Source organism: Carcharodon carcharias, chromosome 2 (assembly GCF_017639515.1).
Source record: "Carcharodon carcharias isolate sCarCar2 chromosome 2, sCarCar2.pri, whole genome shotgun sequence".
Lineage (NCBI taxonomy): Eukaryota > Metazoa > Chordata > Chondrichthyes > Lamniformes > Lamnidae > Carcharodon > Carcharodon carcharias.
In genome coordinates this window covers 36,974,899-36,995,760 of record NC_054468.1, presented here as the reverse complement: position 1 = coordinate 36,995,760, position 20,862 = coordinate 36,974,899, and the positions used below count along the sequence as shown (strand labels likewise).

At 40.0% G+C, this 20,862-nt stretch overlaps 1 protein-coding gene across 2 annotated transcripts in view; it reads left to right on the top strand.

The window, feature by feature from the left end:
- Positions 1–20,862, top strand: part of abcc5 (ATP-binding cassette, sub-family C (CFTR/MRP), member 5) — a 131,920-nt gene that overhangs the window by 78,440 nt on the left and 32,618 nt on the right. For both annotated transcript variants that reach the window (XM_041182667.1, XM_041182666.1), the window contains exons 18-21: positions 3,202–3,386; positions 9,001–9,147; positions 10,209–10,338; positions 10,570–10,723. In XM_041182667.1, the coding sequence (XP_041038601.1) occupies positions 3,202–3,386; positions 9,001–9,147; positions 10,209–10,338; positions 10,570–10,723 (616 nt within the window). The remainder of the gene's footprint in view (positions 1–3,201; positions 3,387–9,000; positions 9,148–10,208; positions 10,339–10,569; positions 10,724–20,862) is intronic.

Here is a 20,862-nt window from a genome sequence, read left to right as displayed (position 1 = left end):
TGATGGTGTCTGAAAAATTGTCTGTAAGGTATGTTTCCGTAAGTATGACTATATCAGGCTGTTGCTTGACTAGTCTGGGACAGCTCTCCCAATTTTGGCACAAGTCCCCAGACGTTAGTAAGGAGGACTTTGCAGGGTCGACAGGGCTCAGTTTGCAGTTGTTGTTTTCAGTGCCTAGGTCGATGCTGGATGATCCATCTGGTTCATTCCTTTATGTAGACTTTGTAGCGGTTTTTAATGCAACTGAATGGCTTGTCGGGCCATTTCAGGGGGCATTTAAGAGTCAACCACTTTGCTGTGGGTCTGGAGCCACATGTAGGCCAGACCATGAAAGGAGGGCAGATTTCCTTCCCTAAAAAACACTCGTGAACCAAATGGGAAAGATTTTCTGACAATCGACAATGGTTTCACGGTCTCTCTAAATAATCCTAGCTTTTTTAAAATTCCAGTTTTATTAATTAAATTAAAATTCCGTCAGCTGTTATGGTGGGATTCGAACCATTGTTGTCAGATCATTAGCTTGGACCTCTAGATTACTATTCCACTATGCCACTGACATGGATACTTACTGTCTTGCTGCCAGCATCTTTGATTGGTCAGTGTAGTTAAATGTGACACTCCCCAGGTCTGTTTAATTGCCTGTGCTAGCATTTCTAAATAACTATTCCTAGCCTTGAAATGAACAGTTAATTTCTGAACAGTAGTGTTGACAAAGATAATTCCTGAAAGTCAGGCTGGTTTCTTAGTTGCAATCTGATAAGAAATAGGAGCAGGAGTAGGTCATTAAGCCCATTGAGCCCACTCATGGCTGATCTGATTGCTTAATGCCATTTCCTTGCCTGTCCCCCCCCTTAACCCCCCCATCAATAAAAAAAATCTGATTAACTTGGCCATGATATATTCAATGACCCAGCCTCCACTATGATCAGTGGAAGACTAGCTGTTGTCTGTTGTTCATGAATTTGCCTTGGGAATAACACCGGTTGATCCAAAGTTTTAAATTCCACTCATGCGACTTAACTACAGCCTTAACTATATAATATAGAAGTACCCCATTTTATCACACACTCATGCCAAAGGCTTGGTCCAAACCGGTATACCTTGCAGATTTTGTGCACTAAATTCATGTCTTGCATAGCTTCCCCAAGAAGAATTTGGAATGTGTTCATTTTGATGATTGGTGACTTGCTGGCCTTTCTAAATTTTGATCAGAGCTCAACGTAATTTCATTTTTTATTGCTACATGTAATACCAATTGCAGCCACTTAGCACACTCAGCATAGACAAGGGGTCACTGCCTTTATCCACTGAACAAAAAAAGAATACCTCCTTTGAAAGAAGGACCTTCTGTTGAATCAGTCGTCATTTGTGGAGGTCTTCAGTGTATGATTTGGTTGCTTATCAAGTCAAGTTTTGTATCTGTGGCCTAACAGTTAGACATTGTAACATTAAGGTAACAAGTGCAACAATTTTTGATCCAAAAAATACAAGGCATCTGGAGATGAGGAAATAATCCTCTGTTTACAGGCGACAAGAGACTATTGCAGTAGCCTTATACGATTTTTTTCCTATTGTTAAAGCTGCTTTTTAAAAATATGTTACAACAAATGAAAAAATTCTAATGTAGTGTGCTGTAGGTACCTTCAACAAAAGTGTTTTTTTTTAATTCATTCACGGATGTGGGCTTCACTGGCTGGGGCCAGCATTTATTGCACCTCCCTAGTTGCCCTTGATTAGGTGATGGCCTTCTTGAACCACTGCAGTCCAATGACAAAAGTTGGCAGCAGCAATAAACAACTAAAGTAGTTAAAGCCCAGCCAGCCACTCAGTTTTACACTAGTCAGACTAGGTATGAACTTCTATCTGGCATAATATCTCAAAACAATAGGATGAGGTTTGCCTCTGTCGAAGTAAGTTATTTGATAATTAAAGGTTAATGGATCGTCTGATTGATTAACCTTGTGCTGAAATAACTCTTGTATCCATAATTAAAAATAGCTAATGGTGGTGTGTTCTCAAAAAGTTCAAAATTTCTGTTTGTGGTTTGTGCCTGTAAAATCAAGAATGGCATACATTTCTGTGATTTGTTTTAATCTTCCCCTTTTATCTCACAACCCTCCAGTAGTGGGCAAATTGGTTTGCTAATGCTGTGTGCGGTTTAAATTTTCGACAGGAATAAATAACACTGTTTCTAAGTATGAATAATATAATTTTACTGTGAAGCAGATTGTAAATTTTTTTCAAAATTAGCATTTACTATTCGATTATTCACTTACCAACCACCTTTTATACCTAGTCAGGTACTAGGTTATTCTGAACGTGAAACATAAAATACAAAACTTATTAGTAATGTCTTTAGGAATTTTCAAGTAAAACAATACTTTGGCACTCTTAGGTTTTTATCCTTTTTTAGGACATACAGGTTTAGAGAGTGTTCAGCATCTCAGACCATTCTTGTAAGTGATCCATTGTACCCAAGATAAAAGGGGTCCTTTATGTGCCCAATATTTGTGTCATTTTTAGCCTATCTAGGCATTGAATAGAAAACCCAGGTATTTTGGTTTATTGGTTATATCTTGTGCATGCATGTAGTCTTCTTTGACTTTGGAAGGCAGTAGAATGGACACTTCACTAAACTTATAAGCAAGGTAATATAATGGAAGCCAGTTTGATAACCTAATAATTGATAGGTAATCAGAAACAACAATACCAAACATTTACAGGAGTTATAAGTTCCTGCAATATTAAATTTCACAAGGCAATTTGTTTCTGATTTGCTTAGTCTTCCTCTTCGGCTAATCTATCTATTCTATGACTTCAGATGCATTGCATAATCTTAGAACAGACTGAAAAATAAGTTAAAATTATCAGAATGTAGGAAATTTAACTACTTTGTGTGTTAGATATTAAGAACAAAGTTGATATATCATGGTTAGAAATGTTTCATTTTATTTCAGCAGTATCAGGTAAGTAATTCTGTCCCAATTTAATCTGTTAGGATTATTTGTGGTTTAAAGTATGAAGTATTGTATTTGCAGCAAAGAATGTGTCGGAATCCGCAAAATTTTTAAAGCTGTTTTGCTGATTTGAAATTTGTTATCCCTTTGATTGGCAGCAATTTCACAAAGAATATATATTTTCTTGTGCTTTATAAAGTTATTTCGTGGCTAATGTACATATTTTCTTTTATTCTGTTTCTAGATCAGCTTATACAATCAGAAGATAAAGCGAAAGGTGCTATACCGTGGTCTGTGTATGGCGTATACATCCAGGCAGCAGGAGGCCCTCTTGCATTTTTCCTTGTGATGATCCTTTTTGTCCTGAACGTAGGGAGCATTGCCTTTAACAACTGGTGGCTTAGTTACTGGATCAATGCAGGCAGTGGGGTAAGAAGTAGGACTGCATTACTGGTATCCTAAAGAAAATGTATATTACAAAAACAATAATGAAATTGACGCTATACACACTTTGAATAACAACTCAACATCACAAAAACAGATTATTTCGTCATTTTTACATTGTTGTTTCGGAGTTTGCTGTGTGCAAACTATTGGCTGTGTTTCCTACATTGCAACAGTGGCTACACTTTACAAGTACTTCTTTGGGTGTAAAGCACTGTGAGATGTCCAGTGGTCTTGAAAAGTACCATATAAATGTAAGTCTTTCTTTATACAGCTTAAAATAAAATAATTTTCATGCCTCAACATTTTAGTTGGCTTTTTTCCCCACTGGTAAACTCAATTCAGTCAACTTCTACATGCAAATCAATAACCTGCCCAAGTTGGGTAAAATACCTTCTGTCTCTCCAGAATCATCTTATACAATCATCATTAAAGCATGTCACCATGCCCTAGCCCTTATTGCGAATAAGATCACAACCTGATGTTTTACTTTGTTTCTTTACCCATTGTCAGCTGCAGTTTATTCTGTTCCTAACATAATGGGAAAAGTTTTTACCACTTGGCTCTTCAACAGTTAAATTGAATGAAATGTTTTTTAAAATAGCAAAACTTTTTCATAATTTGCAAGTGTTTGTGACTTCCTATTACAAAGTGTGCTTTTGGAATGGGAGATGTGGGCTTATTCTCTCATTAATCACTTTGGTCAGCTATCTCAATTTATCCCTACCCTATGATATTGGGGAGGTCTTGTCATGAGCCTTTTAAATGTAGATGAATAGGAAGAGGATAATAGGACATTAAACTATAAGGGTTCTGCTCATCATCAATTACAACAAGATGGAGAAAGCCAAGTTCACTAGTAAGAATTCTATGCACTTAAGAGACTTGCATTTTAAGCTGCATGAAGTGAAAGGTGAAGGGTTGCTATTTTTTTCTATCATGGGATGAGAAGGGTAGCATTTGTTGTCCCTCCCTAATTACCCCCGAGAAAGTGGTGATGAGCTGCCGCCTTGAACTGCTGTAGTCCATCTGGTGTGGGTAATCCTATGGTGCTGTTAGGAAGGATTTTGTGTATGTTTAATGCTTTTGATCCTATGGTGTGTAATATTTGAGTAAATTCCGATGCTTCTGAGCGTTGAATGTTTTCCAACTGCTAATTATGTCTTGGCTGGTTCATCATGATGCACCTTATCTCTCTCTTGTGATAAAATCTCTAATAATAATGGAAAATTTGCGAGTCTAGTTTGAGTCGGAAGCAAACTGAAGTCGCAATTGTCCACCTGAGTTTGCCTGACCTATGACTATTGCGTCTTTCTCTTCACCCCTAACTGTAAATTCCTTTAGACTATAAAACGTAGGAGTAGAAGCAAGCTATTCGGCCCATCGAGTCTGCTCCACCATTCAGTGAGATTATGGCTGATCTGATAATCCTCAACTCCACTTTCCTGTTTTTTCCCTATAACCCTTGATTCCCTTACTGATTAAAAATCTGCCCACTTCAGCCTTGAATATACTTAATGACCCAGCCTCGACAGTCCTCTGCGGTAAAGAATTCCATAGATTCACTACTCGCCAAGAGAAGAAATTCCCCCTCATCTCTGTCTTATATAGGCGATCCTTTACTCTTGAGATTATGCCCTCTGGCCCCAGTCTCTCCCACAAGGGGAAACAACCTCTTCAGTTGCTTTTGGCATTGTGTTTCTTTCAAAAGTCATCTTTTTCTCATTTTATACTTTTTTGAAGTGTCGTCGCTATTTCAATATAGGTAATGTGGCAGGTAATTTATATACTGCAAGCTCCTACAAACGACAGTGAAATAAATGACCAGATTCTTTGCTTTGGGTGTTGATCAAAGGGGTAAATATTGCCTAGGACATAGGGAGAACTCCCATGTTCCCCTTTATTTGACATACAGGAGCAATATTTGATCATTTAATGTCTTGTGACAAGTTGTTGTGGAAATGGTGATAAATAGTACCTTGTTAAACAACCAAATTAATTCTACTTTAACATCCAAGTGTCTACTGAAGTACCCAACACTGATTCAAGTATAAACATGCCTTTGAATGTTGAAAGTAGCTAACTCTGTCTCCATTTCTGGTCACATTTACTGTTTAGTGTTTTGAAAATCTAGGAATGTCAATTTAGAATAGACCATTTAGCCAATCTACTGTGCTGTTTCCATAATGCATACAGTGTGTTCCCTATCTCACTGACTTAACTAACTGGTGTGATGGAACCCAGTATTTGATTAGCTTTATTGCTGACAAGACTTTTTAGTGAATTATCAATAAATTATTTTCATTTTTGTTATGAGTGCTTTTTCTTTGTGTGCACTTTTGAGAAAGTTTTTATCGAATCTGTTTCCACCGCTCTTTCAGTTTTGCATTCCAGATCCCCTCTCTGGGGGTGGGAGACGTGTGGAAATTCGCCTTAATTCTCATTTCGTCTCTTCATTCTTTCAACAATTATTTCAAATCTGTGATATTTGGTTACTTATCCACTTGCCAGATGAATCAGTTTCTCCTTACTTAAACTGTAACTTGGTAATATACTCGCCAATGAGTACAAAGTTCCTGGTTCAAGTCCCTCTTCAAGGCTTGAGCACAAAAACCAAGGGCGACACCCTAATGCAGAACTGAGGTCCCATCTGCTTGCTCACGTGGATGTAGAAGATCCATTAATGGCACCATTTCAAATATATGGCACATAGCAGAGGAGTTATCACCAGTGCCCTAGCCAATATTTATTACTCAATTAACATAAATTATTTACTTGTTATCACACTGCTATTTGTGGGAGTTTGCTTACTGCAAGTTAGCTGCCGCATTTCTTACAACAGTGACTATACTTCAAAAAGTACTTCATTTGCTGTAAAGCACTTTGAGATGTCTGGTGGTCATAAAAAGCGTTATATAAATGCAAGTCTTTTCTTTTACTTGCTCAATCAAAGCTCCTCATAATTTTGAATATTTCTCTTTGGTTTCCCCTTAAGCCTCTCTGCTTTATACAATCTCAGCTCCTCCAATCACTCTACATAATTAAAGTCCTTAATTCCTGACAGTATCCTGATAAATCCTGATAAAACCTCCTTACCCTGTCCAAAGCTTTGACTCACTTCTTAACAATGTGATTCACAGAATTGTACATAATTCTCCAGCTATGGCATTGCCAGTGACTTGGAAAGGTTTGGTGTGATCCTTGTTTGTGTACTCAGTGCCTCTCTTTACAAAGCCAAATATCTGATAAGCTTGCTTAACCATCTTATCAACTTGCTCTGCCTCCTTCAAATATTTGTAAATATGCACCCCTCTGCTCTTGCATCCACCTGTCCGGCCCCCAAAATTGTACCATTTAGATTTTACTGTATTTTTGTGTTGTTCCTTTGCAAGCACATCACTTCACACTTGCATCTGCCCAATCTGTGTATTTTACCAGGCTGCCTATGTTCTTCTGAAGTCTGCCACTTTCCTGCTGACAATTTACTATGTTGCCATGTTTTGTTTCATCTGCAAACTTCAAAGTTGTATTCCTTATACCCAAGGTTTAGGGGGGATGTGAGGAAATACTTTTTTACCCAGAGGGTGGTGACGGCCTGGAATGTGCTGCCTGTGAGGGTGGTGGAGGCGGGGTGCCTCACATCCTTTTAAAAAGTACCTGGATGAGCACTTGGCATGTCATAACATTCCAGGTTATGGGCCAAGTGTTGGTTAGTGGGATTAGGTAAGTCAGGTGTTTCTCACGTGTCAGTGCAGACTCGATAGGCCGAAGAGCCTCTTCTGCACTGTGTGCTTCTGTGATTAACAAAGGTTGAAGTGTAGCCTCAGGGGGACCCCAATCAATACTTCTCTCCATTCAGAAAGACATCCATTCACTACTATGTTTTGCTTTCTATTCCTTAGTCACTTATATATGCAAGTTACCACTGCCCTTTCATTACCATGTCGCTGTATTTTCAGAATTTTGTTGTCTGGTTTTTTTATCAAATGCCTTTTTGAAAGCCCATATAGATGTTCATGGGACTACTTTCATCACCCCTCTCTATTTCATCATCAAAAACCACAAAATCAGGTTATTCAGACATGATTTGCCTTTAATAAATCTGTGCTGGCTGCCCCTTGCTAACTCTCAACATTAGGCCGTAACCTCCAAGCCCCCCAGCTTCAGATTTGGGGGGATTACCTCGAGATGCGCTGGGGAATCCCTCTGAGAAATTCCCAGGTAAGGGTTTACATGTCAGTTGCCCAGAAGTGCACATTTCCTCTGGACAATTGCGCTGTGCTGGGAAACATCCAAAAATGCAGTTTAAATCGCAAGCTTTGGATGGTTCTGCCAGAGTTATACCAATAGCCCCTCAGAAGAACTTAGAAGAATTAAAACCCCTCTAACTTCTGGGTAACTACTGTAAAGACCCAGACCGATTTTCTGCCCCCCACGGGACTCTTTCACCCCCCCATCCCCAACACCTAGGGGACTCCCCCACCCCTGACTAACCACTCTCCCCCTCCCCCCAGGATATTTCCCACCTGCCTGCCAAGCCCCCCCACATCCCACATAGGATTCCCCCCCATCCGCATGGGGCTCCTCACCTGATACCACCCCCGCAGGCCCAGCTGTTACACACCGCCCACCCCCGCCCCGATCCCCTACCTACCCCATGTCCAACCCACACCCCCTGAAATTCCAACCTCCCAGCCCCTGAATGTTCGACGCCCACTGCACCCCGAATTTCCAGCCCACTACACCCTGCCTCCCAATGCCCACCCCACCGAATGCCTGACCTGCTCAACCTCCATTGTCCCACATAACCCCCGATGTCCCATCTCCACCCGACCTTCAAACGCCTCCCCCCGCCAATCCTTTTCACTTAACTTGGGCATTTAGCTTCTCCCTGACCTGCCATTTTCAATGGGACCTTTAAACTTGCCCACTCAATGCAGCTTATGCCGTAAAAAAGAGGACGTTTTCTCCTTCAAAGAATATTACCATCTGTAATAATGATACATGTGAAGATATTTTAACAAGCGCAGCACCAATTAAATGTGTTTTTAACACCATTGTTAAGGATTGCAGCTTTCACAGAATATTGAACCCCAAAATAGCAGTCAAAAACCCTAGGATCACGATTGTGATTTGCTCGATGCCCTGCTCATTGCCTCTCCTCCTGACCCCTCACTGCCCTGCTCCCTCACTGTCTACATTGGCGGGGGGTGGGGTGGGGCAATGGGTTAGTCGGTGAGGGGGACAGGAAATAGGGTGAACAAGTGGGTGGCGACTGTTCAATGGGTGCACAATGACGACTTCAGCAGCATCACGTATGCACCAATGGGTGGAATGGGTGCCGACTTCCTCTTCCAAGTGCACAACGATGACGTCAACGGCATCAGCTTCCTGTTCCAGTGTGGTGGCAGGAGATAGTGTTAAATTGCCACAACACGACTTGATCACCAAATATGTAATATGTAACTTGTAACTAAAGTATATGTAACTTGGTTTATTTTAATTTTGTGTAAATTATGGAGGAGTTTATTCCAGAGAGAGACTATTGTACTATTCCTGATGGGATTTCAAAATTCTGATGGTTTGCACTTTCTTTCAGAATATATCTGAGACTTCGGAGAATGAAACATCTGTGGGTCAGAACATGAAGGACAATCCGCATATGCATTACTATGCCGGAATCTATGCACTGTCTATGGCAGTAATACTGATTATAAAGGCAGTCCGTGGCATTGTATTTGTTAAGGTATAATATAAATTTACAACTTTAAGGAGGTATACAAGACACACCAATTTTATAGAAGAAACTTTTTCATTCAAGAATTTTGATTTTTTTCTTAAATATCCTTAGGCATCACAACTTTTGATTGAGTCCTCAGGGCACATCCAAAGAGCATCTATATAGTAAACGGTGAAGTTGTCACTGGATGAAGGTTGCTTTTCTGTTTGAATGCTGCAGTCACAACCACCTTAACCATTATTCAGCACAGGTTGATTCTAAACAAACACCACCATAATAACTCTGCGAAGGGAATTTTCATCCTGATCTCTAGCCTTGTTGCATGGACATCAGAATCTTAGACTGTTCTTTCAAAATATTTTATATCCTTCTTCTGAGCTTTTGGCCTCCTGTGGATTAAAGTTTCTAAATGAGACATTGTAAAAGAGCCAATTTCAATTTAAAGTTTTACAGATTGCTTTTGTGATTCATAAGCTAAAATAGATGTGCCTCTTTTCAAATGTATCCTCTCAACCAAAAAATACTATTGGTTAATTCTGAAAAGTGTGAAGGGTCTGAGAATGAAAATTAAATTTCACCTCACCAGGTAAGGTGTAAACCTTTGTTTTCAGGTAAGGTAAATTTTAGTTTTAAATTTGAAATATCTATTTAACACAATTTGCTCTGCTTATCTCCTTGTATTACTTTTATACTGACAGGCTCAAAAAATGGGACTTAATTTCTTACGATTTTGTCTTTGTAGGGAATACTTAAATCTCATACATGAAGTGTTCCCAATCAGATACATAATTTATCACTCAGCAGTTGCTAAAAAGGGTTGTGATGTTGGGGCTTGAATATTTTTATACGATGGGTTAATCCTGTAGATTTATTTTCATTGGGAATATGATTCATTCAGTTTGACTAGCATCAGAAAACCTTTGGTACGTGAGGTCTGTCAGTGCTCATAATTCATTCCATGCCTCAAATGATCTTTTCCTACAAACTCCACATAGGACATACTACATTTAAAATGAATGCAAACATGCAAAATTAACATTTTTATGGTTTCTCTAACTCTTTTGAAGGGAACACTCAGAGCCTCATCCAGGCTTCATGATGAACTCTTTCACAAGATCCTCAGGGGCCCCATGAAGTTTTTTGACACCACTCCCTCTGGCCGAATCCTAAATAGATTCTCAAGGGACATGGATGAAGGTACCTTTCCCAGCAGTATGCTGACTAGTACAGACTTAGCAAAAAAGATGTTAATATTTTAGCAAAACTTGCTTCTTGTACATCTCATTTGGTTATTGTGCGGTTGTGTAATATTACAGTTTAAAGAAGGAGCCTTTCAAGCATGCTTATTACAGTAAACATTTCCTGATTTCTGATCTGTTCCTTTAAATCTAAAATGCACTTTTTCCACTCCCCACCCCATTTGCTTAGTGGACACAAGGCTGCCTTTCCAAGCAGAGATGTTTATTCAGAACATCATCCTGGTGTTTTTCTGCATCGGTGTAGTTGGTTCTGTCTTTCCATGGTTTCTTGTTGCAGTTGGCCCTCTCGTTGTTATCTTCATGATTCTCAACCAGGTATCAAGGTAATCATGATAAATTTATTTGACTGTTATTCATAAAAACAACTGTGTGTGGATTATATTAATGGTATTGGAAGCTGAATGCTTACAAATTGGTGATGTCTAACTAGGTATGCTTGTATCCATTTTGGTAAAAACAATACAATTTGTTCACTAAGGGGTGTGCAAGGAGACAGGCAAACGCTGAAGTGAGTAGCGAATTAGTTTCACATGGGAATTTGGTGAACTGGGAAAAGAAGTGTGGTATACATGGTAATTATTCTAAATGAATAATTAAATTGAGTTAACTAAATAATGTAACGTCTGTCCTGCCATTGTTACTTATGTTGCAGCTGTGGAATATGGGAGCTTTTGGGTACCAAGGCAATCCATGACAAACATGTCTGCAGAAAGTGCAAGCAGCTACAGGAATTCTGAATCAAGCTTATTGATTTGGAAGCCGAACTGTAGACATTGCGCAACATAAGGGAAGGGGGAGAAATACCTAGACACTTTGTTCCAGAAGATGGCCATACCTCTTAGAATAGGGTTGTCTGCTTTAGTCAGCAGTGAGGGACAGGAGGATGTGATCATGAGTGAGGCAGGTAAAGGGACCAAGGAACTTCAGATTTTGCAATTGTCAAAAAGGTTTGAAGTGCTGACAACCTGCAAGAGCAGAAGCAAGGTCTGCAAGATGGATGAGCTGGCAGGCCATGGCACCATGGTACAGGAAGTCGTTCAAGCAGGGGAGCAAGCAGGAATATTGTGGTAGTAGGGGACGGTATAGTGGGGGCGATTGACATTGTTCTCTACAGCAAAGAGTGAGAGTCCAGAAGGCTGTGTTGCCTGCCCGGTGCTAGGACATCTGCTCCAGGTTGGAGTGGGACTTGTAGTGGGAGGGGGAGAATCTGGTTGTCGTGGTCCATGTAGGTACCAACAACATAGGCAGGGCAAGGACAGAGGTCCTGCATAGTCAGTATGAGAAGCTAGATACCAAATTAAGCAGAACCTCAAAGGTAATAATCTCTGGATTTTTACCTGAGCCGTGTGCATATTGGCATACGACAGATAAGATTAGAGATGAATGCGTGGCTCAAAGACTGGTACAGGAGAAACGGGTTCCAATTCCTGGGGCAATGGCACTAGTACTGAGGAAAATGGGGGCTGGACCTTTGGGCCGGTCTACACCTGAACCATGCTGGGATGAGTGTTCTTGCAAATTGTATAACTAGAGAAGTAGAGAGGGCTTTAAACTAAAGGGTTTGAGGGATCAAGCTTGGGTAGATGCAGCAAATCAAGGGGTAGACTCAAGGCAGGAGAGCAAAATAGTAATATGGTAAGTGAGGGTGATAGAATAGCAGGAAGGGACAGAGAGATAAAACCTAAGAATACACCAATAGTGAAGACTAGATGATCCAAAGATAACAAAAAGACAAAACTAAAGGCTCTGTATCTGAATGTGCATAGCATTCATAACAAAGTAAAAGAATTGATTGCGCACTTTGAAGTAAGTAAATAAATATCTAATAGCGAATACAGCAACATGGCTACAGAATGACAAGGATTGGGTCCTGAATGTTGAGGGCTATATGACATTTAAGAAGAATAGGAAGCTAGGTAAAGGTGGAGGGGTAGCACTGTTGATCAAGGATGGCTTTGATGCAATAGTTAGAGATGGCCTTGGTTCAAGGGGTCAGGATGTAGAACTGCTTTGTGTGGAGATGAGGAATAGTGAGGCAAAGAAGTCACTTGTAGGAGTGCTCTACAGGCCCCCCAACAGTAACCACGATGTAGGACAAAGTATACAAAAAAAAGTATTGGATATGTGTGATAAGGGGATGGTAATATTCATGAGTCATTTTAATCTACATACAAACTGGAAAAATCAGCTTGGCAGTAGTGGCCTGAATGAGAAGTCCATAGAATGCTTTCGAGAGAGTTTCTTAGGGCAGCACGTTCTTGAATCAACCAGAGAGTAGGTTGTGTTATACTTGGTATTGTTAACGTGGCAGGATTAATTAATGACCTCAGAGTAAAGGCACCCTGAGGTAGCAGTGACCCCAATATGATTGAACATCCAGTTTGAAAGGAAGAAGAGTGGGCCCAAGACTAGCATTTTAAATTTAAATAAGGGCAACTATATGGGCATGAAAACTGAGCTAACTGAAGTGAACTGGGATACTAGGCTAGGGAATAGATCAATAGAGAAGCAATGAAAGAAGCAGATATTCCTACTACAACGAAAGTTTCGAAGAGGAGGACCCATCATCCATGGTTAACTAAAAAAGTTAAGGAAAGCACCAAACTTAAGGATAACATGTAAGCGCAAAGATGAATTTCCAGTTTATATGACAGGTTAGATGATTGGACAGAATATAAAGAAAATGACTAAAAGGTTAATCAGGAGAAAGAAATTATAGTATGAGAGGAAGATAGCTAGCAAGGTAAAAATGGATAGCAAGAGTATTTAAACAGTAAAAGAGTAAGTAAAATGAGTGTTGATCCTATAGAGAGTGACAATGGAGAGTTAACAGATAATAAGGAAATAGTGGATGAAAGGAACAAGTATTTTGCTTGTGTCTTCACTATAGAGGACACAAAAAAGTATTCCAGCAATAGCTGCAAATCAAGAGGTGGACAGGAGAGGGGAACTTGAAGTTACAATTAGCAGGGAAGCAGTACTGAATAAACTGATAGAGCTGCAAGCTGACAAACCTCCAGGTCCTGATGAACTTCATCCTTAGGTCTTAAAAGAGGTGGCTAATGTGTTGGTGTTAATTTTCCAAAATTCGCTAGATTCTGGAAAGGTTCCATCAGACGGGAAAGTAACAAACATAACCCTTCTATTCAAGAAGGGAGGAAGGCAGAAAACAGGAAACTATAGACCAGTTAGCTTGACGTCTGTAGTAGGGAAGGTATTGGAATCAGTCATTAAGGAGGTTATAGTTGGGCATTAGAGAAACTCGAGGTAATCGGATTTTGTGAAAGAGAAATCATGTTTAACCAATTTATTGGAGTTCTTTGAAGGAGCAACGTGCTCCCTGGATAAAGAGGATCCTGTAGACGTACTGTACTTGGCCTCCCAGAAGGCATTTAATAAGGTGCCACATCAAAGATTATTGTGCAAATTAAAGCTCATGTGTAGGGGGTAATATATTAGCATGGATAGAAGATTGCACAGAGTATGCATAAATGGGCCATTTTATGATTGGCAGGGTGTGATGAGTGGAGTCCCGCAGGGGTCTGTGCTGCGGCCTCAACTTTTTACAATTTATATCAATGACTTAGACGAGGGGAGTGAAGGCATGGTAGCTAAATTTGCAGATGACACAAAGATAGGTAGGAAAGTATGTTGTGAAGAGGACATGAGGTTGCAGACAGATGTGGATAGGTTGAGTGAGTGGGCAAAAATCTGGCAGATGGAGTATAATGTGGGAAAATGTGAAGTTGTTCACATTGGCAGGAAGAATAAAGAAAAGCAGAATATTACTTAAACGGAGAACGGCTGCAGAACTTCAAGGTACAGTGTGATCTAGGTGTTCTAGTGCATGAGTCACAAAAAGTTAGTATGCAGGTACAGCAAGTAATTAAGGCTAATGGAATGCTATCCTTCATTATGTGAAGAATTGAACATAAAAGTAAGGATGTTATGCTACAGTTTTACAGGGCATTGTTGAGACCACATCTGAATATTGTGTGCAGTTTTGGTCTCCTTGTTTAAGGAAGGATGTAAATGCAATGGAGGTGGTTCAGAGGAGTTTTACTGGATTGATAGCTGGAATGAGTGAGTTATCTTATGGGGAAAGGTTAGGCAGACTGGGCTTGTTTCCACTGGAGTTTTGAAGAATGAGGGGTGGCTTGATTGAAGTATACAAGATCCTGAATGCTGTTGACAAGGTGGATGTGGCCTCTTGTGGGTGAGTCCAGAACAAGGGGGCACTGTTTTAAAATTAGGGGTTGCCCTTTTAGGATAGTGATGAAGATAAATTTTTTGAGGTTTGTGCGACTTTGCAACCCTTTGCCTCAGAGGGTGGGACCATTGGATATTTTTAAGGTGGAGGTAGATAGATTCTTGCTAGGCAAGGGGATCAAAGGTCATCGGGGCAGATAGGAATATGGAATTCAAAACACAGCAGATCATCCATAATCTTATCGAATGGCGGAGCAGGCTCGAGGGGCTGAATGGCCTACTTCTGCTCCTATTTCTTCTGTTTTTATGTTTGTTCATATGTTTGTTTTTCCAGATCTTAAATAGATTATTTCCAGTCCACTCACCATAAGTAATGGAATTACTGTTAATGGAATATGGACCAGTTAACACCAGAAAAGTTTCTTAATTGTTGCCCTGAAATGAATATATCCAAGAGTACATTTGTATTCTAGTTATTTAAAGTGAAACCAATTTCAAAATAAATTCAGCTGTTGGCTAGGCACAGGCAGGAAACTGTGGGGAGAATTTTCTCCCTGTTGGGTGGGTCGGTCGGGAGCGGGAGGGCATGGAGCCGATCACCACCTGCAATCGACTGCGCACCGCCAGTTTACGTGGGCAGGCCAATTAAGGCCCACCAACATGTTGCGCGCCTGGTAGCGCTCAGTGCTACCTATGTAGGAGGAGGGAGAGCCGAGGCTTGCCCTCTTTCGCACATGCATGCAAAAGAGCGCAGATATCTCCCTGAGGCACGGAGCTACCTCAGGAAGATTAAGTTCATATTGAGAATTTTTAATAAAGAAAGTTTAAAAAATCATTTACACGTGTCCCCTCATGTGACAGTGTCACCTGAGCTGGGACATGTTTATGAAAGGAGCAAAATTTATTTATTAATTTAATAAAATCTTCATGAAACCTCAACCCGCCCATGGATGAGGCTTCATAATAAATACGAAGGCTGCTTGGACTCTACGCCTGCCCGTCAACCTTAAAGTTGGACAGGCAGCGTTGAAAATTAGTTTAATTGCTTTATTAATGGCTTTAACAGGCATTTGACAGTTTGGGCGCGCAGCCGCCTCTGAATGATCTGTGGTAACGTCAGGACGTACGCCGGACGTCGCCGCGCGTCATTTTATGCTTCATGCGGGGCTCACCTCTGTACGCCAACGTGAAAATTCTCCCCTGTGTTGCACAAGTGACAAGGACCAGTAGGCAAGCTAACTTCATGCCTGAAGGTTGTGATACATATCTGGAAATAGCTAAAACTGCACAAGTGTATCATAGTGTCTTTAATATTTCATGTATGCATTTCTACTCCCAGATTTATTGATATAAGAAAGTTTGTATATTTACTAAGGTCAACTTCTGTTTCAGAATGGTATTACTAGTTTGGGATAGTACTCAGATTTCTTATCAACCTACGTCCCATTCTCTGCTGCCCTGGAACCTATTCTTGTTGTCATTGTAGTGGATCTCCCTCAGAAACCTCTGGTTTACAGAATCTCACAGTGCAGAAGAGGCCCTTCGGCCCATCGAGTCTGCACCGAGACATGAGCAACACCTGACCTACCTGTCTAATCCCATTTACCAGCACGTGGCCCATAGCCTTGAATGTTATGACGTGCCAAGTGCTCATCTAGATACTTCTTAAAGGATGTGAGGCAACTCTCCACCACCACCCTCCCAGGCAGCGCATTCCAAACCGTCACTAATCTCTACGTAAAAAAGTTTTTCCTTGCTTCCCCCCCTAAACCTTCTGCCCCACATCTTGAACTTATGCCCCCTCGTGACTGACCCTTCAACTAAGAGGAACAGCTGCTCCCTATCCAGCCTGTCCATGCCCCTCATAATCTTGTACACCTCGATCAGGTCGCCCCTCACTCTTCTCTGCTGCAATGAAAACAACCTGAGTCTATCCAACCTCCCTTCATAACTTAAATGTTTCATCCCAGGCAGCATCCTGGTGAACCTCCTCTGCACCCCATCCAGTGCAAAGTACTTATGTGATGTGAGGGGGAAGAGCTGCTTCAGTCTGATGGCCTATGTAAGCGTCTTCCACACCACCACCATCCCACCCACCCCATTGCCTCCTGCCAAGCCAGGTACTGAGCCAGCTCTGACCATATGGCTGCAAAGTCAGGCATCAAGTGCAGCTCTGAACTCAGCCCCATTTTGCTAATGCTAGTCCTGTTACTCAATGTACTGAAGAATTTTATTATTAAAATGTACGTAAATGCCAAAGTTGGTCTGTTAGGATATATAGAGTGCCTATGGTGTTTTTCAAGATGAGGGAAAAAATCTGCTCCATCCATCTTCCGCCCCCTTGAGCTTATCTTCCTGCTGTGCCATCTCTGACAGAAGGGTCAGATTTATTCATGCCTTGTTCCAGTCCATTATCTCCTCATTTCTAATCCACCGTTCGTTCTTCACTCTCTAACAGCCCTACACGAGATCGACTAGTATATAAATAAATATTAGAATTGTGTCATCATCATTATTTGAATACACCTGACTAAATATAATTTAAATACATTAAAAAGTTGGATATGTGTTGGACTTCTGTTCATGCCACTTGATCACTTGTTATTTTTATCACTTTTATCCATTATAAATTCCAATTCCCACATTTATAATGGGAAAATTTTTGCCTTTGATTTTGAACGCAAATGTTAGAGAATATACTGTAGAAGTGAACTTGGAACTGTTGCTTCTGCCAGGGAATGTGAGTTCCAGGCATGAAGCTTTTTCTTATGGATTTATTAGAAAAAGAAAATATGCACAAAACTGAACACATGACAATGCGAAGGCTGCAGGAGAGCTTGCGTTACAGTTGCTGAGCTCAAACTGTTGGATGGCCAACCCTCAATTTACCTAACTGATGGTTCACAGTGATTGATTAATTCAACAATCCAAAGACTCACCGTCTTAAAGGAACAGGAGAAGGATACCTCCTTGAGCTTGTTTTGCCATTCATGAGATCACAGCTGAGCTGCAGCCTAACACCATATCTTTACTTCGTCCAAATCTCTTACTACCTTTGGATAACAAAAATCCATCAATCTCTTATTTAAAGCTTACAGTGGATCTACAATACGTTGTTCTGTGCAGAAGAGCATTCTTAATTTCTACCACTGTGTGTAGAAGCGTTTGCTAATTTCACGCCTGAAAGGTCTGGCTCTAATTTTTAGATTATGGCCATATGCCCTAGGTTCCACAACTAGCAGAAATTAGCAGAAATAGTTTCTTTCTATCTATCCCTTTTGTTCTCCTTAAGATCTTGAAAACTTTGATTAAATCACTCCTTAACTTTCTGAATTCTAGGGAATACAACCATAGTTTGTTCTTCATAGCTTAACCATTGAAGTCCTCAAATCATTCTGGTAAATCTCCGCTACACTCCCTCTAAGGCTAATATATCCTTCCTTAAATATGGTGCTCAGAACTGCCCTCAGTTCTGTAGGCATGATCTGACCAGAGTTTTGTATGGTTGAACCTGGCTTTTAGTTCTCCAAATATAAGGGCCAGAACTTTCATCAGCCTTTTCTAATTATTTTCTGTATTTGACCAGGACATTTTAATGATCTATTTGTCTAGACCCACAAGCCTCTTTGGACCTCCACAGTTTCTAAGTTTTCACCATTTTGAAAGTATCATTTTTAGGTCCAAATTGAATGATCTCATATTTGCCTACATTGAAATTTATTTGCCACATTTTTGTTCATTCTCATAATGTCAATAACTTTTTGTAATTTTACTTTTCTACCTACACTGCTTACAGTGCCACTTATCTTGAGTCATCAGCAAATTTGGACATGTGGCTCTCTATCCCATTATCTAAGTCATTAATGAATACAGTGAATGGTTGAGACCCCAACACTTCTTGCCGCACATTACAAGTCTTATGCTGACAATCACAATAGCTGTCCAGTATTCCTAATTTCCGTTTCCTGCCTCTGGACAATTTCCTAACCAGGTTAATAATTTGTCTTCAGTTCCATGGGCATCAACTCTAACTTATGCGGGACTTTACCAAATGCTTTATGGAAGTCCATACAGGTAACATCCATAGTTGTACCCCTGTCCACTACTTTAGTTGTCTCTTTGAATTTTTTTATAATCAGATTTGTAAGCATGACTAACCCTTTACAGATCCATGTTGGTGCTCTCTTATTAGCTGAAAATTTTCCGTGTTTAGTCATCTTCTCTTTCGTTATAAACTCTTAACAATCTCAAGGTATGATAGGACAAAAAGCTTCAACCAAAGTTACAGGACATAACAAGCTTTTTTATCTACTTGTCAAATTAGAAGGTCTGAGTTTATACACAATCCAAATCTATCTTTTGTGAAACAGTAAGTATCAACCTTACAGATTCGACTGACTTATCAAGATTCTCCAAATGGTAGCTGTTTTAGCAAATTTCTGAGGAAGTTGTCTTTTAACCACAAAATTGAATCTTTAATTAATGAAGTGGAATCGGAATACAATTTCACCTGGCATAGCTTCTCTTAACAGGGCACAAAGTATTGCCTGCCGGTCCTGTAGGTGACACGTGATAAATATTTAAAATATTAAAGGTGTCACATGGTCTCATAGTATATTCTCATAGTGATTCTGCACACTTTCCCAAATTCCCTTAGTCTACTCAAAATGTTATCTGAATTTTGTTGTCTTTTTTTCTAACAGATTTTTGATACCTAAAAAGGGTTTAAACAAAATAACACAAAATTAATATTTCATCATAAATATTAAATTTATCAATTAAATTGGCCTTTGTTTTTCAGTACCTTCATTAAAACATGTACTTGAAGACCTCACCTCTCCTCTGGGCTTAGAGGCATAGCCTAAAAATTGTATTACAGTCTCTAATGTGGCAGGATGAGTCACCTAACATATTGGTATGGGAAGCAAAAGAAAAGGCCCAGGGCCCAGGCTTTAACACTGTTAGGCCATTCATGTGCAAATAAGGTTGAAGTTAGCCTGAGGCAGCTGATGCTAGCTGTGTTCAGAAAACCACGGTTAACATTAACTGACTGAGTGAGCAAAACTATAGCAGATAGAGTTTAGTGTTGGAGAAAGTGTAAGGAAATACACTTGTGATCAGAACAAGGCAAATCAGAATAATGTGAGATTAGGAGCTCTGGAGGAGACTTGTGTGTTTACATAGCTATAAGATAGTACACAGGTACAAAATAAAACTAAAAAGTTAATGGAACAGTAATCTTATCATTGGGGTTGGAATACAAAACTGACAAAATAACGAAGAGAGGATTTAAAATTAGGTAGTCGGGGAAAGGGACCAAATTTAGGAAGATGTGGTGAATCAAAGTAGAGACAAAGTAAAAGAGAAAGTATTATTACAGGAAATGAAAAACAGACCATGACAGGAAGGGATAGAAAGTACAAATCTAACAGTAAATCAACAGATGAGAGTAAAAAGAATAAAAGGATAAAACTAAAGGCTCTGTATCTGAATGCACAAAGCATTCAAAACAAATCAGATGAACTAAGAGCACGTATAGCAATGAACAAGTACAATTTGATAGCCATTTCAGAGACATGGCTGTCGGAGGACGTGGATTGGGACCTGAATATTCAAGGGTATAGGACTTTTATAGGAAGTGAAGAAAAGGTGGAGGGGTGGCAATGTAAGGTAATGATGGTATTAGCACAATAGAGGGGGGGTGACCTAAGTTCAGGAAACCTGGATGTGGAAACGGTTTGAGTAGAGATGAGAATTGATAAAGGCAAGAAGTCACTTGTGGGAGCTCTTTACAGGCCCCCTAACAGTAATTACATGGTAGGTGGAGTATAAAGGAAGAAATAATTGGAGCTTGTCAAAAAGGCACGGCAATAATCCTCGGAGATTTTAATCTATATCTTGACTGGAAAGTTAGATGGGCAAAGGTGGCCTGGATGAGGAGTTCTTTGAATGTTTCCTGGATAGTTTCTCAGAACAACATGTTCTGGAGCCAACCAGAGAGCAGGCTATACTAGACCTGGTATTATGCAACGAGATGGGATTAATTAATGATTTCCTAGCGAATGCACCCCTAGGTAGCAGTGACCATTATATGATTGAATTTTACATTCAGTTTGAGGGAAAGAGGAGTTGGCCCCAGACTACGTTTTAAACTTAAATAAGGGCATGAAAGCAGAGCTGGCTTAAGTGAATTAGCAAATTAGATTAAGGGATTCAGATGCAGTGGAAAACATTTAAGGGGATATTTCAAAAT